Source organism: Sardina pilchardus, chromosome 2, assembly GCF_963854185.1.
Source record: "Sardina pilchardus chromosome 2, fSarPil1.1, whole genome shotgun sequence".
Taxonomy (NCBI): Eukaryota; Metazoa; Chordata; class Actinopteri; order Clupeiformes; family Clupeidae; genus Sardina; species Sardina pilchardus.
The window spans coordinates 3,083,350-3,108,856 of NC_084995.1; the positions used below are offsets into that span (position 1 = coordinate 3,083,350).

At 43.0% G+C, this 25,507-nt stretch overlaps 1 protein-coding gene across 5 annotated transcripts in view; it reads right to left on the minus strand.

Moving 5' to 3' along the window:
- lrba (LPS-responsive vesicle trafficking, beach and anchor containing) overlaps window positions 1-25,507 on the minus strand; it is a 193,282-nt gene that overhangs the window by 138,605 nt on the left and 29,170 nt on the right. For all 5 annotated transcript variants that reach the window (XM_062516552.1, XM_062516559.1, XM_062516545.1 and 2 more), the window contains exons 12-26: window positions 25,331-25,483; window positions 24,957-25,125; window positions 22,766-22,845; window positions 22,573-22,635; window positions 21,491-21,588; window positions 20,124-20,216; window positions 17,760-17,868; window positions 16,907-16,988; window positions 14,169-14,292; window positions 13,648-13,840; window positions 4,922-6,484; window positions 4,595-4,773; window positions 4,328-4,481; window positions 3,875-4,055; window positions 2,239-2,360 (exon numbers count right to left, since the gene is read on the minus strand). In XM_062516552.1, coding sequence (XP_062372536.1) covers window positions 2,239-2,360; window positions 3,875-4,055; window positions 4,328-4,481; window positions 4,595-4,773; window positions 4,922-6,484; window positions 13,648-13,840; window positions 14,169-14,292; window positions 16,907-16,988; window positions 17,760-17,868; window positions 20,124-20,216; window positions 21,491-21,588; window positions 22,573-22,635; window positions 22,766-22,845; window positions 24,957-25,125; window positions 25,331-25,483 — 3,363 coding nt within the window. The remainder of the gene's footprint in view (window positions 1-2,238; window positions 2,361-3,874; window positions 4,056-4,327; window positions 4,482-4,594; window positions 4,774-4,921; window positions 6,485-13,647; window positions 13,841-14,168; window positions 14,293-16,906; window positions 16,989-17,759; window positions 17,869-20,123; window positions 20,217-21,490; window positions 21,589-22,572; window positions 22,636-22,765; window positions 22,846-24,956; window positions 25,126-25,330; window positions 25,484-25,507) is intronic.

The following is a 25,507-nucleotide window of genomic DNA, read 5'->3' on the forward strand; positions in this document are numbered from 1 at the left end:
ATCAATTTGTTTTGCTCACATGTATTTTTCATATAAATCTGCTGATTTGCATCTTAAAACTAATGCAACGCTAATGTAACGCTACTATAGCAGTAAGCTAATTGTTGCCATTTAACACATTATCTCTGCAAATGTTGGCACACTTGAGCCTGAATGTGAGGCTGGAGTGCAGGTCAGTTAATGTAATGTGTGCAGCGCTGAATAATGGATGAGATGGCGTGTCTGAGCCACACTTGCAGGAAGAGCCCAGACATTTTCCAGGAACACTCCAGATCAGATCCAGGGGCCATAGACAAACCGCCCTGTCCAGAGTAACTGATAGCCATGCTGTGTTTCAGCTCAACACAATAGTATGGAGTCAAGAAATGACCAAATAGAATGACTGAACCCAAAGCACAACAGTGTTCTGCTGATTGTGTGGAGTGGTATTACTGCATACAGTGTAGTCCAGTGTAGGACTGTCCATTACTGAATGACTAGACGTGCAGTAATAATGTGTGTGTACATTCACTAGCTCTCCAGAAAAGCAAAGGTAACCAGTTTATTTTCAAAAACCATACTTCAAACCTATGAACTATATAATTAGTCAAGTCACTTTATTTGGTAACACTTTATAATAACTACACACAATTCATCATTTATTAAGCATTTGTTACTAATTAGTTAATGGTTTGTTCATCATTAGTAATTTATTGTTCATGCATAATTCATCATCAGTGAAGCATTTGTTCACAGAGTTATGAATGGTTTGTTCATAGTAAATAAAACAAATGTTTGTAAATACATGGTTTATACCTTATAAATAATGAAACAACCATTTATAAATGAAATCATCTCCCTATTATGAACCAGTTACAAACTATTAGTAAATGCTTTGATCATCATTTGTTAAGTATTACTCCTATGTTAATTCTCATATTGTAATTCATGATTAACTCAGGAGTTACAAGTGGTTAGTTAATGATTTTTGTGAGCTCATCTAAAGTGAGGACTGTATATGCCTTGCTACATATTTACAAATGAGTTATAAAGGTTACAGTTGCATTTATTCATTAAGCAGACACTTTCATCCAAAGAGACTTACACTATCAACGAAATTAAAGAGCAAGGCCATAACAGTGGCACCTGGGGATTGAACCCCCAACTCTCTGTCCTACAGCATGCTAGCCCAATGCCTTATCCACTACACTACCCCTGCCCATGGCTGTTGTGGCTATACATAGTTATATCTCTTTTTAACTGAGCGGATGTTATGTTCTTTACTTCACAACAAACAATCAATAAACACCAGAGTAAAGTGACAATGTTTTTACTTGGTTAACTTCACTTCAGTATATGTCAGTCAATTATTTACTTGTATTCTTTAACTCTCTAACTATTGTATCAATGCGCTGCTTAGTGCTACATCAAATGTAGTCATACGCATAACAGGAAAGTAGTCCTCTAAAAACAACTAAAAGTAGATCCCATCCATTTTTTGAATAGTATTGGAGGTAGTGTAGTGGTTAAGGAGCAGGGCTATCATTCTGTCATCTGCTCAGTTTGGGGTTCAAATTCCACCTTCTGCGATTGTGTTTAATTTAATTGACATGTGTGTGTCGCTCTGGATAAAATTGTCAGCTTAATGAATGAATGTGAATGTAGTATTTACAACTTATTTGCAAATGTGTAGCAAGGCATAAAAAGTCCTCACTTTAGATGAGCTCACAAAAATCATTACCTAACCACTTGTAACTCCTGAGTTAATCATGAATTATAGTATTAGGAAGTGGTTTATAAAACATGTATTCACATCCTTACTAATCATTAGTGCATATGTAACAACTGTTAAATAATGAATAGTATTTCATTAACAAAATGTTATTGCATGTTATTTGAAGTATTAGCAACAATTCATACATATTTTAGAAATAGGCTTATTCACTATGAACAAACCAATCATAACTTTGTGAACAAATGCTTAAGTGATGATAAATTATGCATGAACAATTCATTACTAATGATGAACAAACCGTTAACTAATAGTTAACAAATGCTTAATAGATGATGAATTGTGTGTAGTTATTATAAAGTGTTACCCTTTATTTTATTTACAATATTATACTGTATGTGTGTGAATTATTAAAGCACAACAGGTTTTGTTCTTAATAAATAAATGATTTTAGAACAAATGACCACCCATAATAAGAGGTTAATGTGGACAGAAGAAGTGACTGGACAGCACGCTAGTGCACTTGCCTGTGCAGGCATGGATTTGGCTGCTCCCATGTGGCTTTGCGTGGCTTTGTGACCACGGCCGCCGTCCGAGCCAGACTGACCGTGCTGACACTCCAAACAGTTCCGCACTGCCATGGCACACACTACAGAGACGGAGGCAGGGGAGAGGGGGCGGTCAAGAACAGCAGTGCGCAAACAATGGAACAACAAACCAAATATTACCATTGGGATCAAACTACGGAAAGGATAGATGGCAAGCGATAGAGCAACATTGGAAAGAGAAAAAAGGGAAATAGGCACAGGAACAAAGCAAAGAGAAAAGGTGTGAAGAAAGCAGCAGAAAAAAAGAAAGAGAGAGATGGAGGGGAACAACATCTGTGGAAACACACAACCTAGTAATCTTCTCTGTGATCTTGTAGTCCTACAAGGTCAGAGGCAGCGACCCCTGACAGAGCAGCGCAGGCTTTGAATAATAGATGATGTTGTTTCTCTGCCTCAGCCCCAGGTAACAAACCATCCCACACCGCACAAAATATTCCCTGTTTGATAACTTCTCAATGGTGCTGTGCCATGGCTTGAAAAAACAAGCTTAATCTAATGGGTGGCAAACCATTCTAGAAAAGGACATTGTGTGAGAGTGCATGTGCGTTCTTATACCCACTCTGCCTCCATACTTTGACAACTGACAAATGTAAAGTGTAAAGCGTTTAGATTAAGGGTATTACTCAGCAGGGACCGGACTGTTTTTTTCCATTAAGGCTATCCACGGGCAAAGCCATTTTGTAGCAGAGACGGCGGGCAAAACCTTGTTACTGCCTCCCAAATCAGATTACGCTCCAGCAGACCTCATCAAATATTCATTTCATAAGACGGACTCTCTAAAAGCAGGCTTCAGTTTCTCCCCTAACGCCCCCCGCTCCCCTTCTCAGCCAATCGCTGAGGCTTTGAGAATGTAATTGCGGTGGCATGCTGCATCCATTTAACACAGGTACCATTTTGTAGGGCTGCTTTTTGTCAAGTTTAAGAGCAAAAACTGGTGCTTCAAAGAGCGCCATTACCTCAGCCCAAAAGGGGGATAGTGATTCTAATCACAGTGTCAGGGAGACACATGGCCAGCCAGGAAAAGCCAAGGTGAGGGGAATTTCAGATGAAGAGTGAGAGCATTTAAGAGGCTGCTATGAGGGTTGGTCCGGCTGGGGTCCAAACGGCTTTGATAAAACAGAAAGCCCGGGGCGGTCAGACAAAAAAAAGCCATGATAGGGTTGCACACTAATGGCAGCCATTTCAGATCACAGCTTTGTGTAGGAGTTACAACAACAACATACTTATGACAAAAGGATGGGGAATGGGATTGTGTGTGTGTGTGAGTGGGTGTGTGTGTGTGTAAGAGAGAAAGAGAGAGAGAGAGAGAGAGAGAGAGAGAGAGAGAGAGAGAGAGAGAGAGAGAGAGAGAGTGCGAGGGAGGCTAGTTCTCTTCAGGGGCAGCCACTGTGGCAGCTATTGTTTGGTGCGGAGAGAGGGATGAGCAGAAGAGACAAGGTCAGGGGGCTGATGATGAAACAGCAGGATGAAGAAACGCAGAGAGATGAGAGGCGGGGAGGAGAGGAGAGCAGAGGGGGGGGTGAGACGGAGTGGACGACAGCAAGAGAGAACTGACCGAGTCGAAGGCACTGTCTGAGGATGCCGCCCGAGGACATGTTCTTCTCCGCCTCGATCTCGGTGAAGCTCAGGGTGCTGGCGAAGATGAGCACGTCCACCAGGCTGATGAGGCGCTGCAGGAAGGTGACCGAGGCCTCCACCGCCAGCCCCTGGGACGGCTCGATGCTCTCCAGCTCGTGCTGCAGGCCACATCAACAACACTCAGCTCACATCTCAACACCAACAACGCACATTGTGCTCCTAATTCTACAGGATCAATGACTGTTTTAGTCTCCAGGAAAGGAAAACACTGTTTGAAGTAGCAGTGTAGTGCTGCACAGTTACCTCTAACTGTCATTACTAAGTAGCAACACAACAGCTATAAAGAGTTCATAGGTGATGGCGCAACCAACAGCTCCGACTTTTCTACTTTGCCTGTTTAGTGTGAGCAGCGCCGTTGCTGGCCACTCACCGAGGAGGAGGTGGCCGCTGAGAGCAGAGGCAGGATGCCACCGCAGGCCATGATGAGGTTGTCCAGCACCTGAGAGATCAGGTGCACCGTGTTGTGCACAAACACCACATTCTCACTGCTGTTGACAAAGTCCATCACTGTCTTGGTGGAGTGGCTGCAGATTGGGAGAGGCAATGAGCACATATTTACCATTTGGCACAGACCAGAGAAAAAGAGAGGAGCAGTTTAGTGGCTGAGTGGGATACATGGTGGATACTCTGGCCTTACCTCCGCCACATCTGCACATCGGTCTCGATGGAGAAGAGGAGGTCGGTCAGAAGTCGCTGGTGCATGTGGGACCATTTGAACTCTGGGATACGGAACATGGTGGAACGGGCCGAGGATGAGGCGCTGTCTCTGCTAGCTGGGGCAGGACCAGATGCTGCGCCCTGAGCCTGACTCGCCTCCTACAGGGACACATGCAGGGTTACAGCAGAGGCACGCTAACATCTTAGGTCTCAACATCAGACTAGCTAAGGAATACTTAAACCAGAGACGCTTCTTAAGGATCTTTGCTTAAACTCATCTAAAACATAGAATACGTTCATGTCTTACCGGTGAGGTTGCCTCCTTCAGTTCCAGTCTTTCGGTGTCTGTAGCTACACTTGACACATCCAGACGAGCAATTTTGATTTCTTTGGTCTTTGCAGCAATGCCCTGTACTTGCTCTTTCCCAGGTTCTGCAGCTGGCTTCTGTGAATCGCTACCTTCTCCCTCCTCAGGCTTTGCTGTAGATGTCGGTCCTTTCTCTTCAAGCCCTTCTGATGTCACTGGTTCTGCAGAGGCTCCTTCTGATGTCACTGGTTCTGCAGTGGGTTCCTCTGATGTCACTGGTTCTGCAGAGGCTCCTTCTGATGTCACTGGTTCTGCAGTGGGTTCCTCTGATGTCACTGGTTCTGCAGTGGGTTGCTCTGATGTCACTGGCTCCACATTAGGGCTCTCAGCAGTCGCTGTGGAAGGCTCAGCTTCCTTACTGTCCACCACTTCTGTGTCCACTCCTTCCTGGTCTGCACACCTCTCACTGCTCTCTTTGATCTCTTCTTTCTCATCAGTAGGAGCATTCTCTGCTTGTGCATCTGCTTCTCCGGTGTCAGCCTTTGCTGCCTTATTCTCAACTCCAGCCTGGTCCTCATCATGGCCTTCCTCATCATCTCCTGCAGTAGCACTGGCGGACACAAAAGAGGACTCCTCCATACTGTCATCACTTGCTTTGACTGCATCACTGACAGAGGACACATCTACCAGGTCTTCACTGAAGATGGATGCACCGGCCGTACTAGACTCATTGTAGTTGGAAACTTCAGAGTTCCCCTGCTCTACGGAGTCTTCCCTCGACAGAACCGTTGCGGACTCCTTAACCGTCTCTCTCGAGTCAGGATCTTCATTCTGCTCACTGTTCTCTTCAGTCACCTCAGGCTCCTTCTGAGCGTCACCTTCCCCTGCAGTCTGCTTCACATCATTTGTTCCTTCTACCTTTGCACCTTCTTTTCTGTCCTCACACACTGCAGCACTACTTTCTACTCCAGCCTCTTCAGATTTCTGTACATCTCCACTTTCAGCTCCTTCTACTGGGACAGCTGGCTTCTCGTTTGGTTCAGTCTCACCGTCTTTGCACTCCTTAGCAGCAGTTACATGATTGTCAGAAGTTTCCATGTTCTGTTCATGGTCGTCTGGTGGCTGCACTTCCTGTTGCCTTTCCTCCTGTGCTCCACCAGCTTGATTGTCTTGCTGTTGAGCTTTACGCTCCTCCTCTTTCTTCTCCTCCTCTTCAGCACGAAGTAAGATGTTTGACACCGCAACAGAGGAATGGCCTCTCTCGTCATCTTGTTCTTCTTCTCTTCCCTTGTCCTTCACCTTCTCTTCATCTCGTCCCTCATCCTTAGCATGAGTGGGGAGAGACGAGGGCTGTTCGTCCACACACAACTCAATCATTGTGGACGGAGCCATCTCCTCACTCAGCGGGGATTCCGTAACTTCTCCATTGGCATGGCTCAGGAGCTCGGAGTCTCGACTGGCCCCAGATACTGTGCGGATTTGGGAAGAACCACCCTCAGGGCCAAGCCGCTGGTACTCCCTGAACATTCGAGACAGGTTCTCCTTGTGTTGCTCAAAGGTCACCTGAAAAAATATATACAGAAAGTCTTGGATGAGAACAGGATTATAAATTAGCAGACACTCAACATTACTCTCTAGTTTGATCACGTCTGAAATATTTTTCTATGTTTTCATAACTTAACAATGTAGATATCCAACCTTTTTAACAAGGTAGTTTGTATGCATGCTTTAAATACAGTAATTAGCACAGGAGTGTGACACAGATCTAATCAGATATGGCCATGTCCGCTGGAACCCCGACTGCAACGACAGCTTGAGGAAGAGCCTCGTGCTCTCAGACAGCGATTAGCATCTTGGCATTTGCACATCCTGAAAGAACAGACCATTTCCATCGTCCTCATTAAAGGTCCTGCATCACACAGGCTCTTTGAACAGAAAGACAAATAAACAGTGTGTGCGCGCATGTGTGCACACACAGGCACAGACACGCACGCATACACACACACGCATGCACACACACACGCATGCACACACACACGCATAGACACACACACGCATAGACACACACACGCATAGACACACACACACACACACACACACACACACACATAGACACACATAGACACACACACACACACACACTCGAAATATACTACCACACTATACAACACTACTTTTCTTCAGGCCATTTGCATTTAGGGTGAGAGAACCTGATTATTTGTAATTAATTAGCCGTTATTGTTCTAAATTAGCCTGCAACAAGGGTGGTCATTAATCTTCCTGCTGCTTTGATTGGTAATCCATAGCCATTGTCTCCCAGCTCAGAGCTTCTGATTGCTCCAATAGTTTCCTCTGTGCCTCCCTCCCCTGTTCGCTCCCTCTTCTCTGACTCATTCTCTAGTCTTTCACAATCACAGAGAGGTGTATTTCCATCCATTTCCCTCTAATTTGACATGCAACATTTTGCCAATTAGAAAAGCCCATGAACTAAGTGCACCTCCCAACCTGTGCCAGTGCTGTCAGGGCATGTGCATGAGTGTAGCAAGCATGACGTCACGTGCATCGCATTTCACATAGATTACGGAGCCTGATGGATATGTGGCCGAGAGAAGGGAGTGAAGATTGAGTTACCATGAGAGAGAAGTTACTGTAGTAGTGTGGTTTGTGCATGCGAGTCATGCAGTATGCCGTTCTGGGTGGGCTCTCAAGGCCCCTCTCTGGGCTAATCTAATTGAACTCCAGCCCACAATTCTGTGGAAAAACCTCATTCCACGTGCTTGTAAGAAAACAAGGGAGCGCTCTGTAATGTGACAGCTATCATGATATTAATGGGATGTGCTGGGGCCAAATCATACATTCAGATGCAAATCAACCTCAGTAGGTCTCCTACCAAAACACTCTCCCACAAGATAGGAAGCACTTAACGTCACATTTCGATTAAGGGTAAAAGCTCCTCACTCGCGCTGTGCTCACTGAGCAAGTGCACACATACCCATATAGACACTGCATATGGGCTTCTGTTCAAATGTGCAGTCTTCAAACACTGCAGCACTATCAGCATCCAGACCTCAACACTATCTGTTCTCGATGCTCCTGAGCAACAGAGAGCCTCTCTATGGAGTGTTATTGAGTATTGCTTCTGCGTTATGATGGCCGATCTCAGATCAGAAGACATGTCTAGACAGAGAGCCAGTGTGGTGAGACCTGGGTGGTGAATTACTGGTCTGGGAAGAGGCATATACAGTAGGGCCTGAGAGTCCCATTTAGATCAATAGATATCAGGCGACCGCAAAACAAAGGGGAAATGGGGGAGTCGAGGCTGGCCCTAATTGGATTAGCTAAATGCAATTCCCTTCGCTGAAATCAATGTCGTCTGCAGACACAATCTCTCTCTCTTGCTTTCTCTTTTTCAAAACCCCATGGCCCATATGCAGTACCATGCAAGAGCAGATTCACAGAATAGACGATGCTAATCACTGTGCCTGTGGTTCCAGAGAGGAGTGTGGATTGGGACCACATGGCAGTAGGGACAGTATGCCAATGGTGAAACCGCCTGAGCCCCCCAAACACTAGCGCCTCAACATCCTGTACAGCCCTTAAACACTACAGCTAACGGGAAATGGATATAGCAAGAAGAACCCCTTAAACACTACAGCTAACGGGAAATGGATATAGCAAGAAGAACCCCTTAAACACTACAGCTAACGGGAAATGGATATAGCAAGAAGAACCCCTTAAACACTACAGCTAACGGGAAATGGATATAGCAAGAAGAACCCCTTAAACACTACAGCTAACGGGAAATGGATATAGCAAGAAGAACCCCTTAAACACTACAGCTAACGGGAAATGGATATAGCAAGAAGAACCCCTTAAACACTACAGCTAACGGGAAATGGATATAGCAAGAAGAACCCCTTAAACACTACAGCTAACGGGAAATGGATATAGCAAGAAGAACCCCTTAAACACTACAGCTAACGGGAAATGGATATAGCAAGAAGAACCCCTTAAACACTACAGCTAACGGGAAATGGATATAGCAAGAAGAACCCCTTAAACACTACAGCTAACGGGAAATGGATATAGCAAGAAGAACCCCTTAAACACTACAGCTAACGGGAAATGGATATAGCAAGAAGAATCCCTTAAACACTACAGCTAACGGGAAATGGATATAGCAAGAAGAACCCCTTAAACACTACAGCTAACAGGAAATGGATATAGCAAGAAGAATCCAGGTCAAGAAAATATATCCCAAATATTATAACATTATGGCATCTTTGCATGCAACACAGCGTATGAAAAAGCACTGTGAAAACTGAAAAAAGTATATGAAACACTCAAAGCAATTCAACACCCATCTTGGAAGAACTGTGGGCATGAATTGCTCTCAATTTGGTAAGAGAGCGTTTACTGGAAATGGCTGTACAGTATGCCATTATCCCAATGCCATTAAATGCCAGTTATATATAGTGATTATCTATAGGCATAGTCAATAGTCAAGATGTTCTGGTCCTCCCATCTTGTAAAGCTGTCGATGTGTCTCCACACTACTCAGGACAAGTCAATGGGGACTGTCCAGTGAATGGGATCTCTATCTCAAAAGCTCTTTCAATAGCATCCCTCAGGATCCATATTGCAGACAAAAAGTCACAATCAACACAGCTGTGGGTCTGAAGACAAATGCTCCAGCTGAATGAATGACTGAATTGCATGAGGCATTGATGACAGATGAGACTCATCATACAGAATTGCACTCACTGTTCTGCCTAGTTCTTTGGTGTTATTCAAACAAGCACACCTGGTGAGCTCAATGGTTAGCAAGTACAGTAGCAGTTTTCTGCAATGTTCTGAATTAAAGCCACTAAGGCCGTACTAGTGTCAGTTAGATTCTCTTCTACTAAACCTCAGGGAAAACACTCATCTGAGTAAATTTGACAATGCCAGCTTCTTCTGTTTCAATAATATACAGTATATAATCGGTATAAAGCACTTTACACATACTGTAGGATACAACAACAGCACAGCTGCACACTGAAACCCTTTATTTTCAACGGCTTATACAGTGCAAGAATGGCACGCACACCGCTACTAGCACATAGTGCTTCCTAACTGAGCCCCATAGTGTAGGCAAGACACTGGCAACTAGTTCTCCCTGTGCCCTGAGACTGCTGACGGAGGAGGCTTGAAGGGCACGGTGTCCTTGCAGTGCACATGAGCAGCTTTTGGGAGCGGTGCCGCTCGCAGCTCATTGGTGTGCACAAGTGGAGCAGGGCACCTTGGGAAGGCTGTTGTGTCAGCAGGCACCCCTGCACAAGCATCTGTCCACTCCACGGCCCAATAACACACACTTGCACAGAGACATGGAGACAAGAGAATAGAACCTCGGCCTAGGAGCGCGCACACACACACACACACTTGGAAAAAGCAAGCTTAAAGGGCAACTATCAAGAGGTGATCTAGTGAACCAGGAAGTGGTGCAACACACTCAAACTAAATCCCATATATTTGGCCCAACCATATTAAACAACCTACACTGAATAAATGACATCTACATGCGTCAAATTTGCCTAGAAATATATGTCATGAAACTGGAATAAATTCCAAATATTTTTTTAAAGAAACGTTGAATAAAACCACTGCTAACCGCATAAAACAAATTCATAAAACAAGAACAATGAAATGGAAATTCTAGCTGCGCTTCAAGGGAATTGTAGATATGTATGTTGGAGTGCCGTATAAGAGGCTGTGCATACGCTCTCATATATGTGTTTATTTATCAGTTCTCCCACAGGGCTGCTTAAATTGATGGGGACCTGTTCTAGTGATTGTGGAGACGTGGTGGAGCTGAATTTTAAATGTGCTCAAACGAGAGTGTGAGGACAGCCCTGGAGAGACCAAATGAGAGTGTGTACTGTGCTGTATGCTAATGGAATACAGGCAACGCAAACACACACACACACACAACATGGTGCAAAAGCACACCTGAAAGACAACCTCACATTTACACTGTTTCAGGAATAGACGTGTGTACGCACACACACACACACACACACACACACACACAAGCACACACACACATACATACATACTGTACAAGCACGCACACACACATACAAGAACGCACACACGCAAGCACACACACACGCAAGCACACACACACGCAAGCACACACACACGCAAGCACACACACACACACACATCCCCACAGCAGTGGGAGGGACAGTCTACAGTGACAAACCGCACTGCTGCTCCACACTTGGCAGGAAATCTATCAAACGGGACAATAAAATTGCAATTGAGTTTCTTTAGCTCTTTTTTTTTTTTTTGGTGGCGGATGCATGGATCCTAGCTGGTTTAGCAGCAGGTCACCTATCGAATTCACCACACAGGTCCCCCTTGCCTCAGAAGGCAGTGCTTTTAGATTAGTGCAGGGTCTTTGTACACAGACCAAAGCACCGTGTGCCATTCATCTTGTGCAATTACAGGAGAAAAGGCAATTAGAAGTCTTTCCATTCACAGAGTAATGATCAATTTCTGTGCGATTGCTACGATTGCAAGTTTGGGGGTTGGACGCCGAGAATGCATCAAAGTGTGTCTGTACAGAAGCTGCTAAATGATGCATAACTAATATTAGGTCCTCATAAAGGCATTCGGAAATATTCTCCTGACTGAGGGCCTGCTGCAAGTATGGAAATATGTAATACACCAGAGAAATACAAATTAAACAGAAACAGAACGCACCAATCAATTTAGCACCATTATTCATTTCCGTTTCCATGCTAAAATTAAGAAAATTACTTTGCACCAAAGTCGGGATATATTTATATTCAAATCTCTGCAGAGAAGTAAGTTACAAACTAGTTTAAATGCAAGACTATGGTAGAAATATTATTTCTCACAGTGGAATGATATGAAAAATATATGGATAGTAAAAGCGGCTTATTTATTTGGGTATTGCTTTTTACTTTCACTGCCATGGCAACTGAACATCAGTTTTCATAAGGAGCAGAACAAAGCCGAAGAATCTCTCAAGAACATAGCATAGCATCCCACTCTGCAGTGGAACACCTCTCAAGAACATAGCATAGCATCCCACTCTGCAGTGGAACACCTCTCAAGAACATAGCATCACACTCTATAGTGGAACACTGGAGAGATTCATGCCACCAGTGCATGCTGCAAAATTTCAGGGCTATAATTTTAAAATAATCAACATAGATATTAATGTATTATCTACCAGAGTGTAGATTATAAAACATAATAGGAAATTAATTTTGAACTAGTTCATTTGTCTCTTTTCTAATATTTAAAGATAAAATATTTCCATGTTAGGGTTCCACATTACGTTGTGCATTAGCAGTACTATACTGCAGTACTATACTGGTACTATACTGCAGAAGAAAACCGATACTTTGGAGAGCTTTAGCCGCATTGTTGGCCTTCATTGTTCCTTAATGAGTATTGTCTAGACGGTTGCTATGATTGCAGTATGTGTGCTGTTTATTGCGTCCCTGGTTGGACTTCTCCTCTAATGGGTTTCTGATCTGAGCGCACTTACATAATTATTATGCTTAGAGTAGTCAGTCACTTTGGTCTGGAGGGAGAGAGAGTACATAAGGAAGCAGCACTGGCTCCCACAGAACCTTGGCATAGCACAGCGTTGCCCCCTAATGGACCAAAAGAGTATGGGCCCACAGGCACACACTGATCTGCTCTGAAGTTGACTGCCATCTGCCAGGTTTTGGGTGCCCACCTCCGACCACAATCTGACACCCAGAAAATTACTTCACCCTCTTGGAAGCGGGTGCGTAATACAATATCAACACAGCATTCGGGAACGGGCTTCAGAGACGAGAAGTGCGGGGAGTTTATTTTTCATCTCGGGATCGCTACAGAGGCAATTCTGTACATAAATAAATGAGTGGGAAGCGTTTGGCGATAGCAGGAAAGCCAGAGGTCTAATCAGTACGCTGTGGATTTATACCATACATCATAATCAGCTTCAGATTTACCCAGCGCTCACTGATCTGCACTGAGATTCTACAAAGAATTCCGCCGGTGATAAGAGACCATCCCATTCAGAGTCTCAAAGGTTACAATAAGGTCTTCAGAAAATGAAAAAACTAAACACAGAGTATATTACCAGTTCATTCAGTTTATATGATTTTTTCATTTAAAATGTCTATGCAACATATGAAATTATTTCAGTCAGGACATATGAGAGAATATGGTTGATTGTATTGTATGTTTTTCCCTAAATAGAGATCCACCATAATTCGAGGGCTGAGACATTTTGGTAAAAATTTAGTTATATACAGTATACCACCTGAAAGCACTTGATGAGCTCTCTTAGCTGACAAAATAGTAAGAAGTAAAATATTTATAAATATATAGTAATTGAACAAAAACCAAAGGTCTAACTGTGAAAATATAGAAGCAGTTAGATTTGTTTTGGTTCTCCTGTAAAGTTGGTGAAACGTCACTTACGCCCCTTTGGTTCTCAGCCCTCGAATTTTGCATTTGAATCAAAACTAGCAGAATGATGGCTGGATCTGTATTTGAGTATGTGTGTGTGTGTGTGTGTGTGTGTGTGTGTGTGTGTGTGTGTGTGTGTGTGTGTGTGTGTGTGTGTGTGTGTGTGTGTGTGTGTGTGTGTGTGTGTGTGTGTGTACATGCTGCTCTTGTGCTTTTGCACACATTTGTAAATAGAGTGCACTAACCTTTGAATGAGTGATGGAAAGTGTATCCACCCACACCCTCCAACCTCCCCATTCGTACTTAATGGCGTGATAGAGAAGGATCCGGAAAATGGCGTAGACCATCTCAGTGATTTTCTGCTCCTCGCTGTTCTTTGGGTTAATGTAGCAGAGTGACAACATCCAGTCTTGCCACACGGAGCACTGCAGCAGGCTCCTAATGGAGGCACGAGAGACAGATCAACACTTACAAACACACACACACACAAACACACACACACACATGTTCAAATACAGCATCTAATAAAGGCCAGTACTCATGGAGGGAGAACAATGATCTGCATCTTAAACTAAATCTGGTGTTGCTTTAAATGAAGAAATGTATAGTTCATACGAGCATCATGGACGGCATAGAATAGGGTACCGTGGGGGCATAATTCAAATAGGAAAAAGCACTAATGCCAGAAAAGTAGTGAAAATGTACATTTTCAGAAGTTGTCCATGAAGTCAACACATTTGTGAATGGCGATGTGTGCTGTATTTACCTCCTGTTCTCTCTGCTGTTGTTGAACAGCTTGATCATGTCGGAGAGGAAGATGCGCCGCACCTCCATGCCCTCTGGACCAGCAGGAGAGTTCTTCAGCAGCGCCGCGATCACCTTCAGCATCTCTGGCACAAGCAACACAACAGCACGTTAACACAACAACGCTCTCAAGGCAAAAGGCACTGACTCCTTCAATAAAACAGTGGACAGCAGTTCCACTCGTACCAGTCATAAAAGAACACAGGCTCATTCATTACAACAATGCATCCATCACAATTCTGCTCCCTCATGAAAATTGGAGCAGAATGAAAAAGTGATATTTTATTCTATGTATTATTACATGTCATTGTACATAATATATACAATGCCATATAACAATACATAGAATGAAATATACTTTATATAATATGAATAATATTATTACCGGTATTTATATTATATAAAGTCATGTATACATTCTAGGTATACATATGTCATGTATACATGCCATATAACAATACATAGAATGAAATATACTTTATATAATATGAATAATATTATTACCGGTATTTATATTATATAAAGTCATGTATACATTCTAGGTGGGGCTGAGAGGTAATCCTTTAAACTCCACATATGTGTTTCCCTGATAGCAATCCAACAATCTATACACTGTGCTTACACTGAGAACAGTGCATGGTAAGATTAGACAGATTATATTTATTCAACATCGGATCCACTAGCTTTATCTTCACAAAGGGATCATATTTGCAAACTGATTTTGAATCATTTACAAAGGCATTCATCTGTGCTGTTAACGTCATAGACTTGTATAAAATAAGGACGTTTATAAAATAATTGCATATAAACAGAAACTGGCCAACGTCTCCTCTGGACATGGGGAGCTAGATTATTACACAAACTGATTTCTGACTTCCTGCTTACATGTGTGATGGATTGCATGGCGCTAGCCCTCTCCGTTAGAGAAAATCAAAACACCTGCAGCCTAGCTGGTGGAAACAATAGTGCATGTGCAATTGTTCAACAAAAGACCAGGAGAGCGTCATCTGCACTGTAGAGGCCGCAGGGCTGTTTCACCTCTGCAGCCAGCGCTTTCCTGGAACAGTGCGTTTAGTTAACCTAAAGCGACTGGCTGTTTAGATGAATTATCTAGACAACGTCAGTGTCTATTTGCCTGAGTGGAGAGGTTTGGGTTTCATTCGTCCCTGAGAACTGGGAATGGCGTCGTCGTCGGTAACCAATCCCCTCCCCATTACCCTTGTCTCTCCGCCGTCAACGTTTGTGTTGTTTCTATGCCTTAGTCACTCAAATTATGAGTCGGTGAACCCTACCCAGTAGAAAATTACCTCTGCATGTACCCCCTCTACTCTGCGCTTGCACTGACCATTTGGTCCGGGTTTGAGCTGGAGTTAAGCTTTAAGAGGAACCATAGTTCTTAAGTTGCTCTGATTCAGGCTGACGTTGCTAAAGACTGCAATCAGGCCCATTTTGAGGCTTCAGGATAGATTAAATCAAGTAACAGCACAGTAAAAAAGGAGGGGATAAGAATGCATCAGGTCTACATTCATTTGCACAGACTCTATAGGCCACGAGTCTTTTGTTGTGGACCTATAAAAAGTGTACCGCTTCAGAGGAGGACAGTAAAGAAATTACAACTGCCAAGTGCATTCAATATGTCGTCATAAGACAGACGTCCTGCTAGCTCATTACTTGCATTCTTAATACAATTTTTTCCCCTTCAACAGAAGTCTCCTTTTGAAAACTGACTTAACCAAAAAAAAAGCCAAAGCACATAAAGGTTTTTCAAATGATCTCACAGTACAGGGATGGCTTAAAAAAATCAGAGTGACTGATCAAAGGCCCAGCTGCTCTTTGAGCGTCTTATGTTGTCTCATGTGCAGAAATTAAAGTGCTGTGAGTAATGAGATTGGAGTATGAAAACATAACCTTGGCCCAGGGTCTAAACCAGAGCGCCTGACTGTAGGTACCCATTATCTCTACTGAAAAAAGTCAGCTTCAGATGAGAGCCTTTTAGGAGGCATATGCCCGCGTCTGCTGTATTCCACAGAAGGAAAAGGAAATCCTTTATGGCCATGCTGGAGAACAAAAGGAAGAGAACGGGAGAATGCCCATGGTCCAGGAGGGAGGGAGAGGCCCTCTGCACGTAGCACAGCCTCCATTCAAATAAACAAACTACACAAGACAGACGGGCAGAATCAGAGGTACAATTGTACTCAGTACAGCGACTAACTCACTTCTGGAACGGGACTTAAAACATTAAACAGGTTTTTTTAAAATGAATGATGTACTACGGTTTTGTACCATTTGTTTATAATATAGTTAAGCTTTCCAGTCTGTATTTTACTGTACTTGCGTTGCTTCAATTTGAACGTCTTTGTTGCTTTCCATTTCTGTTCTAATGGTACAAACAATAGCAGAATAGCTGTGTCATTATGAGGACATTAACATTAATAATGCAACCTTGTTAAAAATATTAGAACCCAGTGGCCAAACATATTGTCTACATTAAATACTCAAATCTGGGTTGAAATCCATAGTTCATCACTCATGGAGTCCCAAATGAGATGATCTGAGTTTGGGTCACTGAGGACATTTGTGAAGAAGCAATTCATTGGCCAGGGGAAGCCATTACGGAGCTTGCATTCCCCTCTCTGGAGGCCACCAACTCTAAATCTGCTCTTATCTCCATGCGTGCTGGTGGAAGGAAACATCACTCACGAGGATTCTGGATCTTCACAGAGGAGTCCGGGTCTGGATGCTGTTTGTGGATCACTTGGGTACAGATCTGCTCGGTCAAAATCTGAAACAATACAAGAGGGAGAGGCTGTGATTTAGGAGTATCCGCGTGTCTCACCACGGCTGCCTTTTTTCCAGCGCGGCGCGGGCAAGTCCCGCAGGCCTCAGATCAGGGGGGTATGTATGGGCAGTGCGGAGCCAACGTGGAGTGGAGGATCTAAAAAAGATGCGGATGAAGGCCCTCGCATGAGAGAGCAGCCTGCACTTCACAAATCACGGCCGAGGGGAAGCTCATGGCAACGAGATGATTAGCAAACACAAAGGAGCCAAATGTGTCTCAGCAGCGGGCAAATGTGACCTTTCATTACGCCATCCAGGAGTTAATCCCGCGCTGGATGGAGGCAGCTTTGATTTGTGTGTTTGCGAGCTTATAGAATAGGCACATTAACTCACAGTGCTCACATAATTTAATGCAATCAGCAGATTGTAGATTAGTGGTTAGGTCATAAAAGGCTAGCAAAAAGTTCAGTAAATCCCAGGGTGGAGGAGCCACATGAGAAAGTAGCTAACACTAGGCAGGAGACCAAGTCACAACACAATCAATTAAATGACACACCACAGTTAGTAGTCATGAATAACACTGCAAAAAAATAGCAAGACAAAGCAAACCACATGATGATATGAAATGCATAAAATCATTCCCTATGTGCATCATCTTAAAAACAGTAGATACACTCGTGTCCAATTATTTCAATGGAAATGTATTCCCATATAGTTGACTTTAGCATCCATCTGAAGAGAAAAAGGCATTGTACACAGAGGCGCTGAGTCTGACCTCAAAGAGCACGTTGTAGGTGGTGACGGAGAACTGGCTGGAGTGGAGCATGAGGCGCTCTGTGAGGAGGGAGAAGAGGCCGTGGCCCAGCATCACCTCCGACTTCCTCCTGAGACACAACAGCAGGGCACAGACACAGGCAGCTCAGGCCAGCAGCACACACAACCACACAACCACAAGATTCACAAAGGAACAGTCAAGAAAAAAACAGACTTGTTCAAGTGCACTTAAGAAGCTAATGTTCGCAATCTTCAAAAATGTCCATTTGGGACTGATCCTATTTTCTGCATTTGTGTTTTAGTCGTAGACATAATTTTGGGTGAAATATTTAAAGTAGTAAAACAACAACAACAACAAAAATGTATAATACTAATAAAATGCAATAGAAGATCTACAGGATCTGTACATGTGGGCAAAACCTAAAAATACTGGCATAATCAATTATGCACAATATTTATATTTTACAATATAAAGTTATTAAAAGCATGTGGAGTAAGGAAATCAAAGGCACCTCTTTAGAACTTAAGAATTTAGACTTCATTTTACCTGTTATTTCTTAACAGAAAAATCTAAAAAACATAGGGAGAAGCAACCCACGCATAGGGGCACAGGCAGCTTTTTTCAGGGTTGATTAAACGCGGGCCTGATCAAAAGCATGTTTGACTGTCTGTACAATGTCATGGTTTTGATCGACAAAAACAATTTTCAATTTAAAGTAGAAAGAGACAAAAAAAACAATCTCCTTGATTTTACCATTGTGCTCTTTTTTTGTTTGGAATACCGCTAAGGCTATATATCCCCTCTTGGGATATTCCTGGAAAATCAAGGAAATTCCCATGGAAAATTGCAAGACATTTAACAGTTAGACAGACAGGAACTGTAGAGTCCATTTAATGATGGTATGAAGGAAGCATCACTGTATTAAATATTGAGTTTATGAGGCTGTCTCCAAAGAGTTACATGTGTGCCATCAAAATGTCTGCTCACTCTGGACCTTTGTAGTGCAATAAAGGAAGTGATCAATCAGGAGTTTCCTGTCATATTATACTGGACATCTTATTCCACTGCATTCACCTGAGAGCGTCCAGAGTCACTGCCCTCCATTATGGGCCTACATATCAATGTGATAAATACAGTCGGCTGGGAACTATGTGTAAACATTATTTAAACAGAAAGCGTGATCTCACACAGATTGTGTGTGAAATGGAAATAGCAGGGTCACAGATGCAGCACACACATACTGTGTGCAATCACCTTTTCAAGACAAAGGGTTCAGCAGATTTTAATTCAGTAAAATCTGTGAAAACAGTCGTATCCAATAAAAGAGCACAGCAAGATAAAAATGTACACCAGAGATCAATTGGAAATACGACAATGAAAGTAAAAGCCAAACGCGCTGGGTCAAAGAATGCTCCAGCGTCTAGACTTTTAAGTATTAAATTACTATTCAATCCATTCAATCTAATAATTGTATCACTCCTGCACAGCTGTTAACAATATGAATGTCTTAGATATGACATTTAAGACATCTACATTATTAGCTCTATAGATATGTAAGAGAAAGTACGAGGTATCCCAATATATCAATATGATCACTGAGGAATGGAATTCTGTGCCATTTCTGTTACAATATTTCTGTATGTAAAAAAACACATACAGTATACGTACTTCAGGTGTAGAAGTGTATGTATTATTGTACGTCCGTACAAATGTATGAGACTCTCTGTATGTGTGTGTGTGTGGGTGTGTTGTACATAAGACTACTATGATATCTGTGCCACCAATGCCTTGCGCATGTACAGTACATATATGAATCTAAACAGCAGCACCAAATGAAAGGAGAGAGACGGCAGCACAGAGTAGAAGTTAACGTGTTTAATGCTGAGAGTGCTGCTGGCAAATGCCCTGATCAAAGCCCCGAGATCAAACGCAGACAGGGCAGACACACTGCGCCGCTACCAACATCTCCACCAGTGGCTCCCTGCAGCCGTTCCCCTCTCATCTCAGACACATTCATTTGCTATGTCCAATGAGACCTAATGGGCCTGGAGACAATCTAGCCAATAAACTATGCAATACATTGAGCTCCATCGCCTAGATCACCTATCCACCACTGCCCCATGAGTTTCTTACATGCAGAAATATTCAAACTGTAGACTTGTAGTTGTATGGACGGCACACACACGGCAGCGCCCCTTTTCCTCTCATGCCGTAATGCCAAGACACACACGCAGTACGTGAGGAACAGACACAAAATGGGTTCTACCCAAAGCATCTGACCTGGTCATTTAAATATACCGTACAGTACATGGAACAGGTCAACTAAAAGCCTGATTATTTGCACTCTTGTCTTTCTGAACTTACTTTGGTGGCAGATGTTTCAGAAAGTAGCCCATGACTTTGAGCGACTGAACGCGGATGCCTTCACTCTTTGATGCCAGGAGCTTGTAAATGACCCTGTAACAAAAATGTTTGAACATACAAATTCCCAATGTTACAACATGTATTAGTCAGGATACATGAACACAGTGTGATTAGCTACAGTCTGTATTTGAATGAAACATAATAAGCATGAACTACATGATCAATGTAATTAGGATTAATTAAATGTATCCATGTAATCAGTATTCCCAGAGAAATACATCATCAGTACCCACTCACAGCAAGAAACATTTGAAATCAATTATTTAATTTCAATCTGAATTCTACAGTACAAGTCTATCAACTGCCAATCAGCTGATCATATAACAATTAGAAATTTCACATTTTGCATCTTATTATTACAATCAGAGGAGGTAAATGCTGATAATCACTGTGAAACTTTATAGTTATTGAAAACACATGAAAAAGTCTCTTCCAAGATTACAGATCAGACGACTCATATCTGACGCCATAAAGACTGAATTATTCCGTAGCACAGCAAAGGTTGTAGGTAAACATTTTAGAGTTCACTGAAAAACATTTTTACCAGTTTCAGCATGCACATCTAAACACTTATTAAATACTTACACAATCTTATATACAAACCACACACACACACACACACACACACACACACACACTGTCCTTGAATATTAGCACAATAAATTACACATTAGCCAACCCACATATTTGGGGGGTGAAAGAATAACATGTAGTGTGTAAAGACAAAGACAGTTATGGCAGCGTGACACTGGTTCAGCAGAGTCCGTGTGAATGGGCCTCAGTGCTCAGCACTTCTGCTGGGGCCTTAAGAGTTTTCATCAGGCCAGAACCAGACACCCCCTGCTAGGTAGGGCGGACATTTCCCTGCGTGATGGGGAATGTGTATAGCAGGCCTCTACAGGTGAAATAAATCTGAATGCCTGCGTTTCAGTAGCCCATGCTAGCGCCCTGCGTGAGAGTGTACGGTATCCAGAATTGCCAGTAAAATCCCTCTTTACTGGCTGCTGTCAGGCCTGTCCCAGGCGCTGCCCCACCAATGGGAGTATGACTGGAGAGCACTAGCGCTGGACTGGAGGCTCTCCGCCTCTTAGCACTGCCTTTCAGCCCTTTTCAGGGTTCTAGTGGGAAATAAAAATGTTCCCTACGGAGTGGAGTGTCCAAGATAAAAACAAAGGTTATTCTCCTTATTCAGAACATTTATACTATGAAAAGGCCCTTTCTTCCAAACCTTAGGAATGTTATTACAGAGAGAGTAAGCCCTAGTATTTGGGATATTGTGGCGGTGGTGATAGACAGCTACGGCTTACCGTATTCCATTGCGTTGGTCGAATGCCTGGACCATGGAGCTAGGATGCTCTGACATCAAAGCAACCAGGAGCTGTAGTACATCCATCAGATTGTCATCCTGAAAACATTTACCAAGCATTACATTAAAATCAGCAATCACCTTGCACCATGGGCAGAGAATGGTAACACAACTGCAGTATAACTGCATGTTCATTTAATTCAGATTAAGACATGTAATTAGTAGTGTTGCAATGGGGCAAGACTTTCATATCGTAACGTGTACAAATCATTTTATAAAAATACAATATCTTAAAATTACCCTTTTTAGAAACATTGACCGAAGATTGACCGAAGAAATAGGAACAAAGGAACCAAGCCTCTGTATTCACAGAAGAGGCTAATACATGTGCAACAGCAGAGTGATATCACACTGAGCTAAACTCTTGTCCTTCCCTGCTGATTTGAGATCAGCCGTCCCTATATAGCTCCTATTTTTAAACTTTCATGGAAAAAAAAAATCACCTTTAAAAAACACCAACTAGATGAGAGATGGCATGTGTGTTCTAGTTGAAGCACACTGGCGCTGAGACACAGCATGCATGTCTGCTCTATTACCACTGGCCAAAAGACACTGATGTCATTTGGTTGTAGTGCCATCTAGTGGCCTTACCAAATGCAGCAATTATCGGCAAAGCTCCCTATGAGGGTAATACTGTAAAAGCAAAAGTATCCAGGCCATGGCACTTCTTAAATAAAAATGTCTTTGTTAAATGGGCATGTCCTAAATAGCCATGAATTGACTCTTAAACCTATAATTCAGGACACGTCAATTTTAAGTGTCTTGGTCTTGAGACTCTTCTGTCCTCTTTTCTTTTGACTCCTTTCTCTTAACACCAAAGATCAACAGCTAAAACAAACAAACAGTGAAAACTAATATGTTTCGGGATTGAGCATGTCAACAGCTCTTGCAAAAGCACTTGTATTGATTGTATGGCAGGTATTAGAGGTAGTGCCACAGTATACCATTGTCAGAACTCACTGTACTGCAAATGAACACGGCACAAAAAGACCTGTGAAATGAGATAACCGGGACACTGTTTACCTCATGCATGGTGAGAAGATAGTTGAGGATACTCTGGAGTTCATCTTCCTTTACTCCGTAATCCTAACAAAACAGAAAAGACATTTTTCAACATGTATATGAACATTTATACATTTCTTACATCTTGTAAAAATTCATCAAAAACAAATCTCAGACAATATGTTGATCTGACGTGATGGAAACGGAGCTGTACCTTCATGATGAGCTGCTTGACAAACAGGAGCAGAAACGCTCTTAAAGAGTGGACCTCCTTCTGATTGGGTCTGGGGCCATCTATACCCATCCATGCACACACAAACACACACAAACACACACAAAAACAAACAAAAAGCAAACACTTTCAGACAGTGAAGCAAATACCACAATGGACTAGGACAGCATCTCTCTGGAAATAACGCATATCAAATTCTTATAGCGTTTTCGATATATATCTTTCAGAGTAAATTTGAGAAGTCTGGACATGCTGAATGTAGTCAGCCAAAGATTCTTTCTTTGAAGTTTAGGTGGTGAGAGAAATCGAAGCATGGTCATGAAAAAAAAAATAATGTACAAAAGCTACACAGCTCAACACAGCCAAAATAACTGGATCGGTTTTAACAGCTGTGGATAACAAAAAGTGTGAGCAGAGGTACACTGCAGTTTTCAGAACAGTATGGGACGAGGGGACAATCACTTTCAATGGCATTTTGGCATACTACTACTCCTAAACTGCTTAAGTCATTTTGCAATACCTTGATATGCAAATGAGGGCGAAAAGCCCAACAGATGATGGTCTTAGTTACGTCAATGAAACGACAAGAACAACAGTCCTGCAAGCAGTGCTAAAAATATCACTATACAGCTTTTCAGAAATCGTGCATTTAGAAAAAACACCACTGCTACTTGAAAGTCCTTCTCTGTTTTTCTTATGAATTCATCATGACCGGCACACTCCTAAATTAGCTCAGAGGAGAGGTGTCTGACGACAGGGTAAAAATACCACAGAAATGTGCTCTATCAACAACTCGTAGACTGTGAGGTTGTAAAATGGGAGTCGTATAAAACAGCACAAAGCCTTATAAAGCAGGAGGAGTAATGTCCCTGAGCTTCTGCTCCTGCACACTGGCCTCCCTGCAGCCTAGAGCTGGACACGCAACACTGAGCAGGGCTCAGGAGATGACAATACTATGGGATCTATACTGAGCAGGGCTCAGGAGATGACAATACTATGGGATCTATACTGAGCAGGGCTCAGGAGACGACAATACTATGGGATCTATACTGAGCAGGGCTCAGGAGACGACAATACTATGGGATCTATACTGAGCAGGGCTCAGGAGATGACAATACTATGGGATCTATACTGAGCAGGGCTCAGGAGATGACAATACTATGGGATCTATACTGAGCAGGGCTCAGGAGACGACAATACTATGGGATCTATACTGAGCAGGGCTCAGGAGACGACAATACTATGGGATCTATACTGAGCAGGGCTCAGGAGACGACAATACTATGGGATCTATACTGAGCAGGGCTCAGGAGATGACAATACTATGGGATCTATACTGAGCAGGGCTCAGGAGATGACAATTCTATGGGATCTATACTGAGCAGGACTCAGGAGACGACAATACTATGGGATCTATACTGAGCAGGACTCAGGAGATGACAATACTATGGGATCTATACAGCACTGAGCAGGGCTCAGGAGACGACAATACTATGGGATCTATACTGAGCAGGGCTCAGGAGACGACAATACTATGGGATCTATACTGAGCAGGGCTCAGGAGACGACAATACTATGGGATCTATACTGAGCAGGGCTCAGGAGATGACAATACTATGGGATCTATACAGCACTGAGCAGGGCTCAGGAGACGACAATATGGTATCTATACAGCATTGAGCAGGGCTCAGGAGACGACAATACTATGGTATCCATACTGAGCAGGACTCAGGAGATGACAATATGGTATCTATACAGCATTGAGCAGGGCTCAGGAGACGACAATACTATGGTATCCATACTGAGCAGGACTCAGGAGATGACAATATGGTATCTATACAGCACTGAGCAGGGCTCAAGAGATGGTAATACTATGGTAGCTACACATCGCTTTTGTCATCGACCAAAACAAGACCACAACAAAAACCAAAAAACTGAGCATGAATGGCAAAGGGGAAAAAAGGAAAGCAAACAAGCGAGACAAACAATAGCACAGATTAAATAAAACAAATGGTCTGGCCGACCGTAATCATAATCTATAAATGAAACACCATATTGAGGTGATCAATGACAACATGATAAAAACATTAACAAAAGTAGCAGCTAAAATAGAGGTCAGGACACGGTAGAACTCCTTGTGGGGGTCGGGGGGGTCGGGGGGGTCTCCTCTTACCCAGGCCTTTGGGGGTGACCCCGCTGCGGTCCTGGGGGTTCACCACCCAGTAGAAGTACTTGAGCGTGTGCATCACCTGCAGCACAGTGCCCACTCGCCGGATGGCATTGTAGATGGTGACCGTACTGATGAACTCCGTCGCCAGGTAAGTGTAGAGAGTCAGTTGTACCTTTAGAGAAATGCAAACACCCACAAGCACAAGCATTCACATACTAATCACTGAAACCCACAGACAATCAAATTAGTCAGATGTGTAAGGTTCATTTGCATAACCGTGTGTGTATGTGTGTGTGTGTGTGTATGTGTGTGTGTGTGTGTGTGTGTGTGTGTGTGTGTGTGTGTGTGTGTGTGTGTGTGTGTGTGTGAGAGAGTACCTTGGCAGGAGCATGGATCCATATAGTGGGGTTGAACAGGATGTGGTCACACAGCTGTTTCAGCAGTGGGACACCATTGGACAGGTTGCTAAGGTAACGTGCAAAGGCCAGGAGGATGTCCAAAACTGGTCGAGTCACATGAACTTTGGAAGACTGAAACCAGTAAATAGTAAAAGA